Source organism: Danio rerio, chromosome 25 (genome assembly GCF_049306965.1).
Source record: "Danio rerio strain Tuebingen ecotype United States chromosome 25, GRCz12tu, whole genome shotgun sequence".
Lineage (NCBI taxonomy): Eukaryota > Metazoa > Chordata > Actinopteri > Cypriniformes > Danionidae > Danio > Danio rerio.
The window spans coordinates 15,811,452-15,828,542 of record NC_133200.1 but is presented as its reverse complement, the minus strand read 5'-3'; the positions used below and the strand labels follow the sequence as shown (position 1 = coordinate 15,828,542).

The following is a 17,091-nucleotide window of genomic DNA, read 5'->3' as shown; positions in this document are numbered from 1 at the left end:
TTGCTGGTGTGCTTTGGATCATTGTCCTGCTGCAGAACCCAAGTTTGCTTTGGTCACTAACAGTTGGCCGGACATTATACTTTAGGATATTTTTGTACACAGCAGAATTCATTATTTCATTTATAACAGCAAGTCTTCAGGTTGTGAAGCAGTAAAACAGCCCCAGACCATCACACTACCACCAACACATATAATGTTGGTATGATGTTTTTTTCTGAAATGCAGTATTCATTTTATGGCACACATAATTGCACACACCTTCCAAAAAGTTGAATTTTTGGTCATCCACAAAGTATTTCCCCAAAAGTCTAGGGGATTATCAAGATGTTTTCTGACAAAACTGAGATATGCTTTTATGCTCTTTTGCTCAGCAGTGGTTTTCGTATTGGAACTCCATTTTTTATAGCAGAGTCATAAACACTTGTCTTAACTGAGGCAAGTGAGACCTGCAGAACCTTGGATGTTGTTATGGGGTCTTTTGAATGGGTTGGCGCAGCACTCTCGGGGTAATTTTGGTCCGCTAGCCACCCCTGGCAGGGTTCTCCACTGTTCCATGTTTTTGCCAGTTGTAATGGCTCTCACTGTGGTTCAGTACAGTCCCAAAGCTTTCAAAATGGATTCATAATAGGGCTGCACAGAACATTGTTTGGCATCGATATAGCAATGTGATCATTCACAATAGTCACATCAGAGGATCTGCAATGTCAAGTTCAGCTTAAGTTTATTTATCACTCAGGCAATTTGAGTGGAATTATAGCTGACCAAGAACCACATTTTTGAGAGATTGTGAAGTTTAACCTTACTAGAGTAAAAAAAGTGATGTTTGTTTTGTTTTTAAGGCGTATGACTGCCAAGATTTCAAGTCCATTTAAATAATTTGTGTTCAAAAAAATTATAGACGATGAAAATGTATTGTATTAAACTTTATTTGACTTTTATGAAGACTATGCCGTTTTATTTGCTTACATTTGATTATTCAACTTATAGTCAAAAACAGTTAGACTAACCCCCCAAAAATGTAATAAAACAAAATAAAATATGAATTATAAATATTATCTGGCCTATGAAATCATCCCAATCAATATAAAATTATGAGTTCTTTCCAAATTGACGGATTCAGGTCATCTGGTGAAATAATTAAATACATATTGCAATATATATTGCAAAAAACAAAATCTTGCAATGTCAGTTTTTTTTTTTTTCAAAATAATGCAGCCATACTTTATAACATTTTCCACACTGGTAGATCTTAATTATTTTCTTTCTCCTCATTTGCTTTTTTGAATTTCTTTGGATCTTAGCATGATGTCTAGCTTTTGAGGATCTTTTGGTCTACTTTCTTTTTTCAGTCCGGTCTTAAGCGAATTTATTTATTGTGAACGTGTGGCAGTAATCAGGTGTCAAAAATGTTTTATTGGGGGGAGTTTTGAACGGTAATTTCAAAACTGCACGATGTCTTGTGTTATCTTTAACTAATGTTTAAAGGGCCATGAAACACCCGTTTCAGCAGAGTGTTTTCACACCTCTAGTTTGGAAAAAGTCAGGAAAGTGGGTGTGTCTAGCTCTGTTTGGATGGGAGTGTCGGGGGAGGGAAAAGAGGGAGGGATTTGAATAAAAATGTGAATTTCCATTTGGGCACACGCTGATTTTCACTGAGGAAAAACAAACACACAGGCGCAGGGGAGAAAGACAGTGACTGTGTTTAATAACAGTGAAATGTTAGATACCGCATGTCGTACAAGAGAAAAAACCTCTGCATTTCTCGGTAACTCAGATGCACTCGGTAGGTCATAAGCCGTGTGTGTGTAGACTATCCTATCACAAAATGTGGCGAAAATTCAACACGACGGTCGGTATTAGTTTGCTTATCTTTTAGCCCATAATATTGTAGTGATATTAACGTACTGATAATTAAGTAACTTAAAAATTATTTTGACTAAGGTCTGTCTTTAAACACTGAAAGAGTACTGCTGACGATATGAACTATAACTTTGCAATCTGAATAAACAAAGAAAGGGCACTGATCGCACACACACTTGTATGTAGAGACTGGACTATCAACGCCAACTGGAGCCGCGTCTTTATTAAAAGGAGACGAGCAGCAAATCCGGATTTTACAATTTCCAGATGCCAGAAGCTCTCGAGTAAAAAAATGTTCCGTACAAACATATTTCTGCCGTGTGTCTTGTGCACCGATTCACACGTGAGTCTAGTTGCGCTCTCATAGCTGGAAAATGAAAACAAAACCTTCGTTGCAGCACATTATAAAAGTAACACTGACGACCTGTATCTCCAAACAATTCTTCTTCCTTTACCACTTGTTTTAGCAACACAAAGTGTCGTCTCTCTGCTGTCTGAACACTGTTTCAGGTTAGAACAGTCTTTGAAGCTATCATGCATATTAATGAAGTTGCACCGCATACACAATAGAGCGCGCTGATTGGTTTGAACCAAATTTTACTCATGAATGAATGAATACAGCACACTCAGAGACGTAATAAGGCACTCGCGTTAAGATCTCATGGCCGTGACGCAGCTTTAAAAATTAGTTTCAAACGGGAAGTACGAATTTGCTCGAAATAACGCAAAAACAACCAATTTTCACCTTTTAGTGAAACGTGTGTCCTAATAGTGTTTTTAGCAGTGTGGGACACATATACGACTGTCAACAGCACAAAAATGTGTTTTGGTGTTTTGTGTCCCTTTAAATTTGTTTGATGATCAGAAACATTAAAGTGTGAGAAACATGCAAAAAAAATTAAATCAGTATGGGGGCAAACAGTTTTTAACTTTTAGTAAATTATTTGTTATTTTATTAATGTATCTATTCAGAACTGTTGGAAAACCATGAGCTCTTTCAACCAACAAAAAACTGTGACCATCTTTTAAGTAGGAACATACCCCGTAACTGCAAATTGTACTCGTTCCTGCTCTCCTCATTACTTAAGATCTTCCAAGCTTGGTCGATGTCAATGAATCGCTGCAGGTGCTGCTCCGCTTCCTCTTCTGAAACGTCTGGCCTCTGCTTGTCTGGGTGAAACTGCCAATCAGAATGCACAGAGATGAGATTGGCAGAAATGAGAACCAATGACATTTTATTATTTACAATTGGACAATTATGTTTCATTGAATCACAACAGGATACAAAAGGTAGAAATTTTAAAAAACTATGTAAACAAGATGACATTTCTTGACTTAAAAATGTTCACAGGCAATTCGCTGATGGATTAGCTGTGCCTTTGGCCAACTTACTATAGAAGGCAAACCATGGACACTAAAATAGACAATGGTGCAAAAAACAAACAAAACTAAATATATATATCAGTTAGGACAGATATGTCTTCTCAATAACAAAACTGGTCAGAGTAGACAGTTAGAAGGGTAAAGGCCGACTTCTTCCTCCAGCTAAAAACACTAACATGATCTCCTAAAATATGACAGATCCTACCATAAACTCACTGCTTCACCAAAATATATAGTTTTACCCAGAAGACTAATGCAGCCTCCCTAAAGTGAGCTTTAGGGGTTACTTTGACAGTCCCTTCCGGCCTGGAAGGATTCTTACGAAGTACAGAACTATTCTTCTCCTTGAGGAATCTATGGACAGTGGGCTGTGGCTATCGATTAGTGAGGGTCGAGGGTCAGTCAAGCCGCGGGGCTCTTCATTTGCCCACTGGAGAAGAGCAAGGTTGAAAGGGGCAAACGGAAAACAACTTAGATCCTTTCGAGCAGGCATTCAACCAGACTCTGATTATGCTCTGGCACAGACGAGCAGAGCATTGCATGTGTGTGTGTTTGTGTTTCTGTATGGTCGTTATAGTTCAGAAGCTGCACTGCCGCCAAAGTCGGGTAATGATGCATGGGGTGACACTGGGCTACAATAAACGACAATCCGGGGCAAGCCAATTACTGTCCACAGCGATTATATTTTTAATTTTAAGTAACAGGAAGACTGAATTCAACTAATCATTTCAAGCAATTACGTTTAAAACTAATTAAAATTTAAGGGTGCCCGTTCTCCGTTGTTTCCTGTTCATCCCCCCCTCCTCTGTTTGTGTTTTTGTTGTTGTTTTCACTTTGTTAATAGGCGGTCAGAATGCGATGAGAAGAGGGACAGAAAAGCAACTGCAGCAACAAGCCAAAAATTAACTTCCTGATTGAGAGAATCATTAACAATTTCTTGGCGCTTTCACAGTGCGATTGAAAGAGGACACAGCCTCACAACCCACTCTCGAATATGAAAAAGAGGGAAGATCCTTCAACATTCTGATGTGAATTGTTCATTATGACCGTCCAAATGATGAAAGGCTTTTGTGGACATGTTCATTCTAGCACAAGCGCATTCACACGCCGATATTACAGATTCCAAGGTGGTAAAATGCGGGAAAAACATCCCTCTGCAGTCAAATCTCTGTTTAATTAAAAGTACCAGAGTAAAGAAGACATTAAGATTAGGAACTGCACAGGATACCAGCTAAGAGGATTAAATCGATTTGTGTTTAGGACGCTTCAGATCAGAGGATCAGAGAATGACCAGAGTTAAACAGCTAAAGCAAAGTCGTAAGTGAAACTTTAAATCAGCAAAGCTATTTAGAATAGAACTGGAAACATCACTATTAAATATTATATTATATGATGCCTCTTATATAAAATATAAAAATAAGGGCACTACGAAATGACGATGGTACTAAAAATTAAAAAGCAAGTACTTGCGCATACCTATAGACTAAAAGCCAACAAAACCATGATTTGGAATTTGCATTATGTTCAGAATGGTCTCAGTTTTTTAAAAAATTTGCACTTTGAGAGGAAATGCTGTATTTTGCATGCCAAGTCCGTAGATGGCGATGTCACTAAATTAAAACTATGGCTGTTTCTCTACTCCAAGAACACTGAGAATGGACACATGTTCTAGTGGAGTCCGTTCTTGCCAAGTTACCTTGGAGGAACAAACTCGGGAGACTGCGAAAGCAGAATGCGTCCTTGTAAATGTGTACTTTTTAATTTTTTTACAATAAGTTTTTTATGTACTTTTATAAACAGATCTGTTTGTAGGGAAAGTAGTTCAACCGTTTACTTTTATTTATCATTCCTAGTTTGAAGCTGCCTTTTCACTGCACACGACAATCGGACGTGACTGTCGGAATACACCCCCTTGTGACAGCCGCACATAATATTCAGTTTTGTCGTGCACCATAGTAATCTGGTTCTCATGGTCGTGTCCGAAATAAAAATGTGCAAAAGCAAAAGCCTATATTCTCTGTGAGTTCACCATGGTTGAATGAATGAATGAATGAAAGAATACGTATTATTGACTGCTGTAAATTTTGAAGGGAATGTGGAGACAATATTAAAAATAATATAACTTTTTATTACTCATTTTTTGAATAAAAAATTATTATAATTTTTTTTAATATAGACTTTTTTATAATAAAAAAAAAATTACGGAAAACCACTAGTTCTTATCTCACGTGCATGGACTTGCTTGGACAACCCTGAAATACATCACATCTGGTCGACTGGTCGCATATGGTCAAGTCGCAATAGTTCAAATATTTTAATGGATCCACAGCTCAAATCGGATCCGAATTTTCTGCATAAGAATTTTCCACTGGAAATGAACGACTTCCGATCTGTTGCTTGTCGTTTGTCGTGTGCAGTGGAAAGGCAGATTAAAACGAATTAGAAGTTGTAAAACAATCGCAGAAAATAGTTTACTTCCACATTGCAGAAAAAGTCATGTTCGCAAAATCTAGATAGATAATCCTGAAAATTATTATACAAAGTGAATAAATATATATTTACATATATTTGCATAAGTAAATAAATTCAATCATGGGCTAAAAATCTACGGATTCTGAGTGGCCCAAATAATGACCCCATTATCATGTATCATGTATCATGTATAGCTGTCGTTGTATAAATAAACAGCCAAAATACATTACAAATGAAATTTTTTAGTTGAAAGTGACATGTAAACGTCCCACCAGACTTAAAGTGCTTAAATAAACTACATAACCCTTTAAACTTTAAGCATATTATTTAACTTTTACAACACAGATATTCTGACCAATATTCTGACCAACAAAAAAGCCTATATAATAGCACATCATTATGTTTAGGTGTTTTTAGGTACAATAATAACCTATTTAGTAAAACTTCCTTACGCAAAATCTTTGAACGAAACTACATTACGCCCCCTGCTTTTGTTTCTGTGGTGTGGCAATCTGAACCCTCACTTTTCCCCCAATGCAATATGTTTATATCTATTCTCAGCCAGCAGCACAGAAACAGAAAAGCAGCTCTGTTTCTGAACCTTGAGAATGGTCGAGCAAGCTTGGCAGCACAATTTCTCTGTTACCTCCAGCAGGACGCCAGATTCTGCCAGCGAATTAGACTCTCTCCCCAGTGGCGCAATCGGAGATAGGGTTTTGCTTCCCTCTACTCTTTGTAGGTGAGCTTGAGGAGTCAGGACCACAGGTGTGAAGTGCAGCTTAGCCCTGGCAAGCACATACCGCTGCTCCACAAACATCTCACTGGGTAGCCTTTTGTCAAATAGACAGTCCCTGTGAACCGGGTTTCAAGTCTGTCGTAACTGAGTGTCTGATTGAGTGTCTGATGAAAAGATGAGGAAACGCTGGGCTGAATGTAGAAAAAAAATTTTTCTTTAAATCAACATGCGTTTTTGTTTAGTTTTTTTGTATATACAGGTTTAATTTCTTAAATGTGTTTGTATCATGCATGATTAATGTTTGATTTATTACATAATATTATGGATAATAACTAAACACAAAGACTATGGTTTACAAGCTGGGGTTAATTATATTTCTTCAGCATTTTAAATGACTAAAATTTGATAAAAACATTCAATATTTAATATTGAAAATATCATTAGAGTTCTTTTCATTGAACTCAGTTCTTCCTAAAACAAAGCTAAATTAGAAATCATTCTAATATGCAAATGTATTGCTCAACAAAAAATTATTACTTTATAATAATACAACTAATAAATATAAATATTATCATTATAACTATAAACTAATAAATAATACTAAAATAAATCTATTTTCGTACAGCTATTAAAGTCTTTTCTGCTATTTTAAACAGTTAAAAACAATCTTATTAAGCTCATTTTTTCATTTTATTATATTATCAAAATATATACTACATACATGAGTGACAGTGGCGTAGTGGGTAGCATGATTGCCTCATAGCAAGAAGGTCGCTGATTCAAGCCTCGGCTGGGTGGGTGGCATTTCTGTGTGGAGTTTGCATGTTCTCCCCGTGTTCACGTGGGTTTCCTTCAGGTGCTCCGGTTTTGCCCACAAGTCTAAAGACATGCGGTATAGGTCAATTGGGTATCAAAAATTGTCCATGGTGTATGTGTGTAGATAAGTTTGCTGTTCATTCCGCTGTGGTGACCCCAGATTATTAAAGGGACTAAGCCGAAGAGAAAATGAATGAATGCTGCATACAAAAAGAAACAGTAGTACAGCAGTCAACATTTGAAGTGTATCATCAAATTTCATCAAAGTTGTCCTAAAACTATTGAAGAACACCCATTCTTGTCCTAGGAATTCTGAAAAACATTTTTGATTCACATTTTGAAAGTTGACTACTGTATAATATGTTTATTTTATGCTGCATATAATTCTTTTAAAATCTGTGCACAGTTTTAAAATAAAAATCTGATTATTTTTCATGCTTATTTTATATTTATTGCTTAATATTTGCATTTAGATGCTTTAATACTTGTTTACACATTAAATTTATTTTTCAGGAAAATATTTGTCTTTCTATTTCAACACTACACGCTTAAATTAACATATTACTTGTTGATTCTTTTGTAATTATTATTACATAAATATTTATTCTGTAATTATTTGTAATTAAATGTTTTTTTATACACTTGTGTAAACTCTATAATATTAAATCATCCTCTAAACACATTTGAAGGTAAATGCTTAGGTAACCATCTCCTAAAAATCATTTCATTATGCATTAACACTGTAAAAGGTGTCTCAATTAAGATAACTTGTACCAATCAAAAAAAAAAAAATTATGTGGATTAAACATAAAAAATGAAGTGGACACAATGAAATCTCAAGATATGTGTTGTTTCAGCTCATATTAAATAAGTAGTTTGAACGAGCAAAAAAAAATGTTTGTTTGTTTTTATTGCAGACTCAACATTACAAACATGAGGCTGGTAATCTCACATCTTTCAATAATGTCACTCTACAACTTCCACTCGGCGCAGCTCAGGTAAATGTTATAAATACATAACACAACTAGAGGCTGGAGCTCAGTTAGAGCGGTCCGTCCTCCTGCCCCTCTGGAGTTACACGCTTTAATTGCTGTCTCTTTGCACGCATTGTAAAATATTCATTTACTGGGGCTAATGGAGCTTGGAGAGCAAGAACACAATATAAAGGGCTGGGCAATTTGGAGCACTCGCCAGCTCTAACAATACATCATCATCTCTCCAAGGCTGTGAAGGGAGCACTGCCACAGCCTCTGCTGGGCTTCGTGTGCCAGCCGCTCTCTGTGCTTCAGCGGAGAGACACAGGGCATAAAGGCTACTGCCATCACACTACTGCCACCTACTGCCAGACTGATCTCTGAGTCAATGAAGATGGCAATGATGTGAATGCAGACTGTAATCCTCAGTATTACAGGTTTTTGGGTTGTTTTAGCTCTTTAACTCATTCGTGTCCATGTTTTGCTGGTAGAGATTGTAAAATTATTATTATTCATTATTTTTTAAACAGACAGGATTTCAACAAAAGTTACACACTTTGTGTTCATGTCATTTTGGATGTTCAGATGTCTTCTTTTTCGTTCTCTAAAGATGTATAAGTATCAAAAAACTTTTTTTTTTAACGTACAATGCAACAAATGCAAAATATTTTGTTAAATAGCTTATTGACTATTGAAAATGTAGTGATTTTTATTAAAAATAAGCAATTTATAATAAGGTATGTAAATTAAATTATATTAACCATTTAAATTCAAGTCTATTTTGAATCTTTCTTTGTGCATTTATCAGAATTAAAAAAGAAACTGGGGGTAAATGAAATAACGCAATATAATATTGTTAACATTCAAACCCTTTTAGTAGTATTGACTCTTTAAGAGAAACTGCTTATCAGAAAGAATATAATTTAGCTGAAGAACATTCATTTATAAAAGCGTATTTTATGATTCTTTTGGCTTCATAAACTTGAGGTGCTTTACAACAATCAGTTATAAATGAATGTTACTATGATTACAAGATCAAGTATAAAATGTGTCTCATTCTTTATTACATCTCACACATTTAGTATATGTGTGTGTGTGATTTGAAAAATTCTTTAAAATATGACAATTGACAAAAAAAGCATAAAGATTCACATAAATTACTTTGTAAATGACTATTTGGTTATAATGCTACAAAACTGGCTTTAATTTCTGAGAAATTTAATAAGAAACTGTTTTTTATCTGATTTTGTCTTTTTATAAAACAATGTGACTGTCATTACCAATCACTTCTCAGCTGTATATTGCATAAGGCATTGGACAGTGGCCCTCAAACTGATTCAACAAATTGCACGGCGCACATCCTGATTGATCGACTGGTGTTATGTGATTGCTGTAATCAAAATGGGTTTGGGATTAAACAAATCAGCTTAAGTATAACTTGACTGCAATAAGTCAACCTGCAATGTGCATTAATGAGAAATACTGATGCCATTGATTAATTGTGCGTATGTTTCCCCGAGCTCGTATTTAGCAAGAACAATTTGCCCTTGGAGGGAACTTTGTCGAGAGAATCAAGAACGATCTGCATAATCTTGATCTCGCTATGCATTTTATCTTTCTGGGCTCAGTAGATATGCAGAATTTATTGTGTATTAAGCATTTATTATGGCAGTAGCTCTTAGTCTCTTTGACTCCAATGAGCAACATTTTCTAAAAAATAAAAATAAAATAAAAAACCTAAGCATATCAATAATAATAAAAAATCTAATTAATTTACGATATTAGAAGTATCAAAGCTGCTTGTTAGTCTCTATTATGTAAATTAAATATTATCTTGGAAGAGATTAACCAATATATAAATTAACCAAAAAATAAATAATTAATGGATCATTAATATGTTATAACTATTTAAATTTCCTTTTTTTTTTTTGTTCATAAACAGCATAAGAAATAATTCTAATATACTGATTTGCATAAAATATTACTGATGCTCAATTATTAATAAAATGTATAATCCAAGTCAGAATATTAAAAAGCATTATATCATTGTAATTCTAATGATCCCATTTATTAGTGGCAATAATTTAAGTGAATTAGGTAAATAAGACAATTTGAAGGCCTACAGACTGATCATTAGTATTGCAGGAATATTTGAATCTTCATTAAAAAACTTTAAATCTGTACTCTAACATTCTGAAGGACTGGTATTTTATGAAGCAGCCATAAAGTTTTGGGTTTTTTAGGTGGGGGGGGGGGTCATTTTGTATATGAAAAAACAAATATTGAACAGTACAATTTTTCATTCTCATTACTTCATAATGTATAAAGTTTTTTTCAAGGCTCTAGATAGTAAAGCTCAAAATGTCTTCTTTCCAATGATACCTAATTTTTGTTTGTAGCTCACTGGGATCAACAACTGCTATTTTACTTTAGGTAGGTGTACATACCCATGTTTGGTGTTGGCTAACAGGTTAAAGAAAAAAAATCTTAGATATTTGAAGTAACACATAAACAAAAAAATATATAATGCAATAATATATTTTATTAGTATTCGATCGACTGATTACATCATTATATGAAGTGTAAATAAAACCAATTATTATTAGAACTGACCTCATGAAATGTAATTACATTAAACGTATACTCTTAAATTTATGTGAATTTGATTACATTTGAACTCATGATGACTGCTCAAAAACAGTCCAAAATTATGAAACCTACATATTTATTTCTTGCAAAACCATATAACTCCACTACTTTCCTTCCACCTGCAGTCACTAGTTTATTTATGGGGGTTGGGGGGGCGAGGCAGTGGCGCAGTAGGTAGTGCTGTCGCCTCACAGCAAGAAGGTCGCTGGCTCGAATCTCGGCTCAGTTTGGAGTTTGTGTGGAGTTTGCATGTTCTCCCTGCCTTCACGTGGGTTTCCTCCGGGTGCTCCGGTTTCCCCCACAGTCCAAAGACATGCGGTACAGGTGAATTGGGTAAGCTAAATTGTCCGTAGTGTATGAGTGTGTGTGTGTAAATGTGTGTATGGATGTTTCAGAGATATGGGTTGCGGCTGGAAGGGCATCCGCTGTGTAAAAACTTGCTGCATAAGTTGGCGGTTCATTCCGCTGTGGCGACCACGGATTAATAAAGGGACCAAGCCAACAAGAAAATGAATGAATGGGGGTTGGTAAAATCTGACCTGTGATTGCAATCAAATCGCACAAAGAAGGTAAATCACGTCATAATGAACTACCTCAAAACATGGGTCCTTTATAGTTGCAGCAAACAGTTTGGAAGCATTAAAAATGTTCAAGAATATGTCCAAAATCCTTAGACGCATTGACCCAGAGACTGTTTAGATTCATGTCACTGATGAGAAGATGACGGATGTTTATTGTATGATGACCAAAATGGCTTAAATAACCAGCAGGCACAAGACGTCAACTTGACATTAGATTGGCACTGTACCTTAATGTTGTTAGATGTTGTGTTTTGTTTGTGAGTAAAAATCTGTTTGACATCAGAACTCAAGGTCAGGTCGACGTTAATGTCAACCAACCTAAAATCAACCAAATATCAACATCTAATGTGGTTACAGCTTGATGTTGTGTGGACATTACCAATATGACATCTATCAGAATTTGGATTTTGGTTGCCATACCTGACTAATAAATGTCAGCTTTTGAAATCAACATGATTTAATACGGTCACTTTCCAAACACAAGCTAAAAATCAAGCAAATATCAATGTCATTTGGCGTTGTTATTGGTGATCAAAATAATGTTCTCCTTAGACACTGGCTAGAAATTGAATTTTGGTCATCTGAAATCATGTAATAAATCTAACCTAATATTAAAGGTGCAGTAGGTAATTGTCTTCAGAAGCATTTTTTGTTGTGCTGGTTGAAAGTCTCTTCACAGTCTAATAGTAATGATTAAAGTAAGTGATCTAAATGTATTTATGTGTATTTTTATATTTTGGGTAAGGCATAAAACTAAAAATGTTCATCCAATTAAATAGAGTCGGACCGACATCTCTCATAATTCTGATAAGTAGCCTAATCTGTCTATCAGCAAATGCAGATTTGAACAACTGTGCAGCCGTTTGTACGCAGCTCCGTCAACTGACGCGCGTTCACGAGAGAGAGTGATCGGTAAAAACATGCTAAATCAAAAATTTTAAAAACCTAAATCTGTATTAGAGTTACCTTTGCACGATGGAGAAAGGATGACACAATGACTGAAGGATTTCTCTTAGACAGGTAATGTTCTGTTTTAAAACTCATTTCATTCATTTATTTTCTTGTCGGCTTAATCCCTTTATTAATCCGGTTTCGCCACAGCAGAATGAACTGCCAACTTATCCAGCACTTTTTACACAGCGAATGCCCTTCCAGCCACAACCCATCTCTGGGAAATATCCACAAACACTCATAAACACACTCATACACTACGGACAATTTAACCCTCTGGGGTCTAAGGGTGTTTTGGGGCTCTGGAGAAGTTTTGACATGCACTGACATTTGTGTTGTTTTCAGTATTTTAAAAACATATAAATGGCTAAAGTGTGATAACACTGTAAACTGCACAAGTTGGGCTACAATAATACCTAAGCAGCATGTTCGTATGTGTTTGTGTTTTTGAGAAAGAAACGTTTATGCGTGGTTAGTGAAAAACTAAAATTTTGAAGTCACTGAAACAAGGACATGAAACACACAGAGAACATTTGTGCACAAGACTTTTGATAACTGGATCTGGTAGTCTAGTGTTTTTGCTTCAAAATTATGTGAGAATCATCTTGTTCACTTGCTCACAGAAAACAATATAATGAATTTAAATTTCTAAGTCACTTTTTGAGTGAAATTGGTTTATGCGGGAAGGTGTGAACTATCATTACTATGCAGTGAGTCACACCTGAGAAGACAAAGACCTGCATAATGAGCTGCATAATGAGCCATCAGAAAAGTATGTGACTAGGAGGGAAGAGTTTCAAGAAGGAATCAGAGGAAAGTTTATTTACTTTTTTGTTTGCAGTTTATTTAAAATATATTAATCACACAAAATAACTGAAGATACACCTGTGAGAGTCAGTACATTCTATAAAGTGTACTGTGTAAATTTTTATTTAACACTATGTCTAAAAATAGGTTATTAAGTCAAAAACATGCCATAAGTCAAAAACATATTATTTTAACATTGTCAAACATCTTAAATTGGTTAAAAAAACAATACATTATAATATATGGAATAGTATATGCAAAGTTTGAATTATAATAATAAGATTCTGAGTTAGTTTTGGTAATCTCATATTAGAGCAATGTTATTTTAAAGAATGATAATTAATCCATATTAACAAAAATTACTGCGAGCAAAAGAAAGCGGGTGAAAAACACACCATGTGCGATAATAAAATCTTTTAAACAGTCCCGTGCATCACAGCAGCTTTTGGCGCAAGTGATCATCCTCTCATTCGGTATTCACAGTAATTATTTAAAGAATAAACTTACAAAGGACACTTAGAAATGTGACCCTGCAGACAGGTGTCCTGTGATGGGGAGCAGTGCAGGAAAAAGGCAGTATTTCATTGTAACAACTGGCCTTCTTTTTGACATCAGCGGAGACTCACAGACGCAAGATTACTTGGTCCACTTTTGTAGCATTTTTAAACATTTTGTGAAGTTGAAGGCTACATCTTCATCTAATAGTTTGTCGGAATGACACAGAGCAACATTACTTTCATTACTGAGCAAACCCGGAGTACTTCTTGTCTACTTTAGCTCTCTTTGCCACTGGTCCTTTACCTCCGTTGTTTTTACATCTGGATTTACACATGAAGCGCGCTTACTGAGAGGCGGGACCACGCTGCTGTAATGAGGCAATATAGGAGTCCTTACTTTTATACGGATTACATAAAAGGAGATCATTTGTTTTCAACTTGAATTGGTTAATGCAAAAGTAGAATATCAAGCTTTATATAGATGTCATAATCATCATCTTTGTTGACTATTTGCCGAGTTTCCTTTCATTTTAGTGACGTGTTTTTCTGACCACAGTCTGCTCGCGTCTACAGACGCTTGTAATAACAATGCCTCGTAGGCGTGGTTGCATTAAAACTAATGAGATCAGACTGAGAAACTAGACATAGCATTGGTTTTATACCGATTACTTTATCAAGCAATGTTTGTTTTCAACATGCATAGCTGCGTTTGAAAGTAGACACTTTAAGCTTTCTAGAAATGCATGTCTCATCTGTGTGCGTTTTGTATTCACGGAGTTTTAGTTTATTTTACTGACACATTTCTGAAAAGCAGTTCACGAAGAGAGAAAAGACAGAATGCCTACACTGTTTGTTTTCCTTATTTTGCAAAAGCACACACGTTTGTTGTTGTTGTGAGTGTACACAACAAAAAGTAGACACATAACAGATTCAATTGATGTATTGATCTTATCTGTACGATCAAAACTGAAAGTGTTATTTAAGTTCATTTCAGCAGTTTGATGCCACCACAGGTCAAAACGCGTATACGCGGTCTTCGACCCCTGAGGGTTAACCAACCCAATTCACCTGTACCACATGTCTTTGGACTGTGGGGGAAACCGGTGCACCAGGAGGAAACCCACACAAACGCAGGGAGAACATGCAAACTCCACACAAAAACACCAACTGAGCTGAGGATCGAACCAGCGACCTTCTTGCTGTGAGGCAACAGCACTACCTACTGCGCCACTGCTTCACCAGAAGTGTTGTTCAGCCACTAAAATCTTCCGATCAAAGATTGATAAGACTATTTTCAGTTTCATAAGGGACCTTTGATGATGTAGATTTTAATTAGTTTAACAACAAAACACAAGTAAATACCGCTATTCCGCCTAGTCTCTCCCTATATTTTTTACCATGCAACTCTGACTATTTGCTCTGAAATAGCAAGTCAGTTTGGATTGTACGCCGCCGGACAAGCACAAGTCGTTTTTAACACATGAGAGAGGGTTCTTTTGCTGAGCTCGTGTTTAAGGAGGCGTGGCTCTAGATGGCAGAGTAGGGACTGTGATTCAGAGATTTATGCTAAGCTCTTAGCATTGTGGAAGATCACCTACTGCACCTTTAACGTCTGATGTTGTGTGCCTGCTAGGCAATCGCTAAATGCACTACAGAATATTGCGTTTACACACATCCATAAATTACATGTAAATGCATCAGCTTTTAAAAATGTAATACTTACTACTCTACTTTTAAAAGGGCTACTTTGTACTTATAGTTTGAGTAATATTTACAACAGAAACTTTTACTCTACTTGCACTAGAATTTAATCAAGTAATGGTACTTTTACATAAGTATGACTTTTCAGTACTCTGTCCACCACTGCTTTCTATACACAATATTGTTTTGTTTTGTTTTCTAAATCAATCAAAGCATTATGATAACTTTTGCAACTAACCTAATATGATATGTCTTCTGGTTTAAAAAGTCTTGATCTATAATTATAATACTTGCTGAACACCTACCATGAGGACAAGTTTCTGATACTTCTGTTTCAGCACTTGTAAGTCATCTGTTGGACAGGCTCCAAGTATTAAGTACCAGTCTTTTTGTGGAGCGTTATAATCTGCCATAATCCTGCAGAACGTGAAGAGAAAATGTAAATAAATTATCAAGTACTAGCTCAAAACATAATCAAGAAAGTGCAGGGCATCTAGTTGTTTATTTAGCTTTGTATCTATAACATACATGCTTTCATATCGACAAATATAATATTTTTATTACCTGAATAGAGGTAAAGTTGGTTTTATATTCGCACATTCAGACTTTCTTCGTAATAATATAATTTCAGTGGTATTCTTTGCTAATGCTAAATAGGCTAATCATTTTAGCAGCCAATAACTATCGAAGTAAACATTGCTCACAGTCAGTTAAATAGCGCTGCTAATGTTGTTTTGAAGTCATGCCTAGTTACATGTAATTTCAGTCCGAATATTGAAAGTACCATAGTAAATAATATAAGGAGCGTGTCACAAGTTGTTACCGAACAAATGTGCGAATATAAAACGAACTTTACCTCAATATTACCTGACTAGCTAACAATAAATAGGTTTAAATATAAATACATACATTTAAACATTACATTAAACGGTCGTTGAACATGAATGTAGTCTCTGTCACGTTATAACTACCAAAACATCATACAACACTTTTTAAAAATATATAATACGCATTTATACCGTATGAAAGTATATAACAAGAGAACTGTCGAGCTGACTAACCGAACATTAAACGATTTCTCCACTTTTTAACGAGCTGTCATGAGCGTTTGCTTCGCCAGTCCATGCTGCACTGCTTTCAGTGTGTGTTTGCCTCACTCTTTTTAGCCCTGACAGAAACATTATGATTTGACGAGTCCCATATTTAATCAAACAGTGAATCAAAACCGACCAAATTGTCTAGCATAATGAATAGTTCGTGCTTATGTTATTACTTGAACAATGTAATGTCTATGTTTGTTTAACACGTCTGCTCTCGAGAAAGCGGAACTCCTTAAACTAAACGTTTCTACACGAATGATTTAAAGAGAAACACGTAAAGGAAGAAATGCGGCTCGATGCTGTATCTATGGAAACTGAGGGAAAGCTTGTTTCAGCTGCGGACGAAAATGAGTGGCACTTGACACTGTGGCTCAGTGGTTTGCTCTGTCACCACAGCGAGGTCGCTGGTTCGAGTCTCGACTGGGTCATTTGGCATTTCTGTGTGGAGTTTGCATGTTTTCCCCGTGTTTGTGGGGGTATGGATGTTTCCCAGTGCTGGATTGCAACTGGAAGGGCATCCTCTGTGTGAAACATTTGCTAAATGAGTTGGCGGTTCATTCCGCT

The 17,091-nt window shown here is 35.8% G+C and overlaps 1 protein-coding gene across 50 annotated transcripts in view; it reads right to left on the bottom strand.

Annotated features, from left to right (window-relative positions):
- dnajc24 (DnaJ (Hsp40) homolog, subfamily C, member 24) overlaps nt 1-16,560 on the bottom strand; it is a 276,223-nt gene extending 259,663 nt beyond the window's left edge. For 45 of the 50 annotated variants that reach the window (XM_073941886.1, XM_073941897.1, XM_073941887.1 and 42 more), the window contains exons 1-3: nt 16,489-16,560; nt 15,733-15,844; nt 2,902-3,040 (exon numbers count right to left, since the gene is read on the bottom strand). In XM_073941886.1, coding sequence (XP_073797987.1) covers nt 2,902-3,040; nt 15,733-15,840 — 247 coding nt within the window. In that variant the 5' untranslated portion in view covers nt 15,841-15,844; nt 16,489-16,560. Of the gene's footprint in view, nt 1-2,901; nt 3,041-6,361; nt 6,643-7,172; nt 7,331-15,732; nt 15,845-16,336 lie in introns of all 50 variants that reach the window. The other 5 variants (XM_073941864.1, XM_073941875.1, XM_073941869.1 and 2 more) reach the window with 2 other exon arrangements.
- Nucleotides 16,561-17,091: the final 531 nt, after the last annotated feature.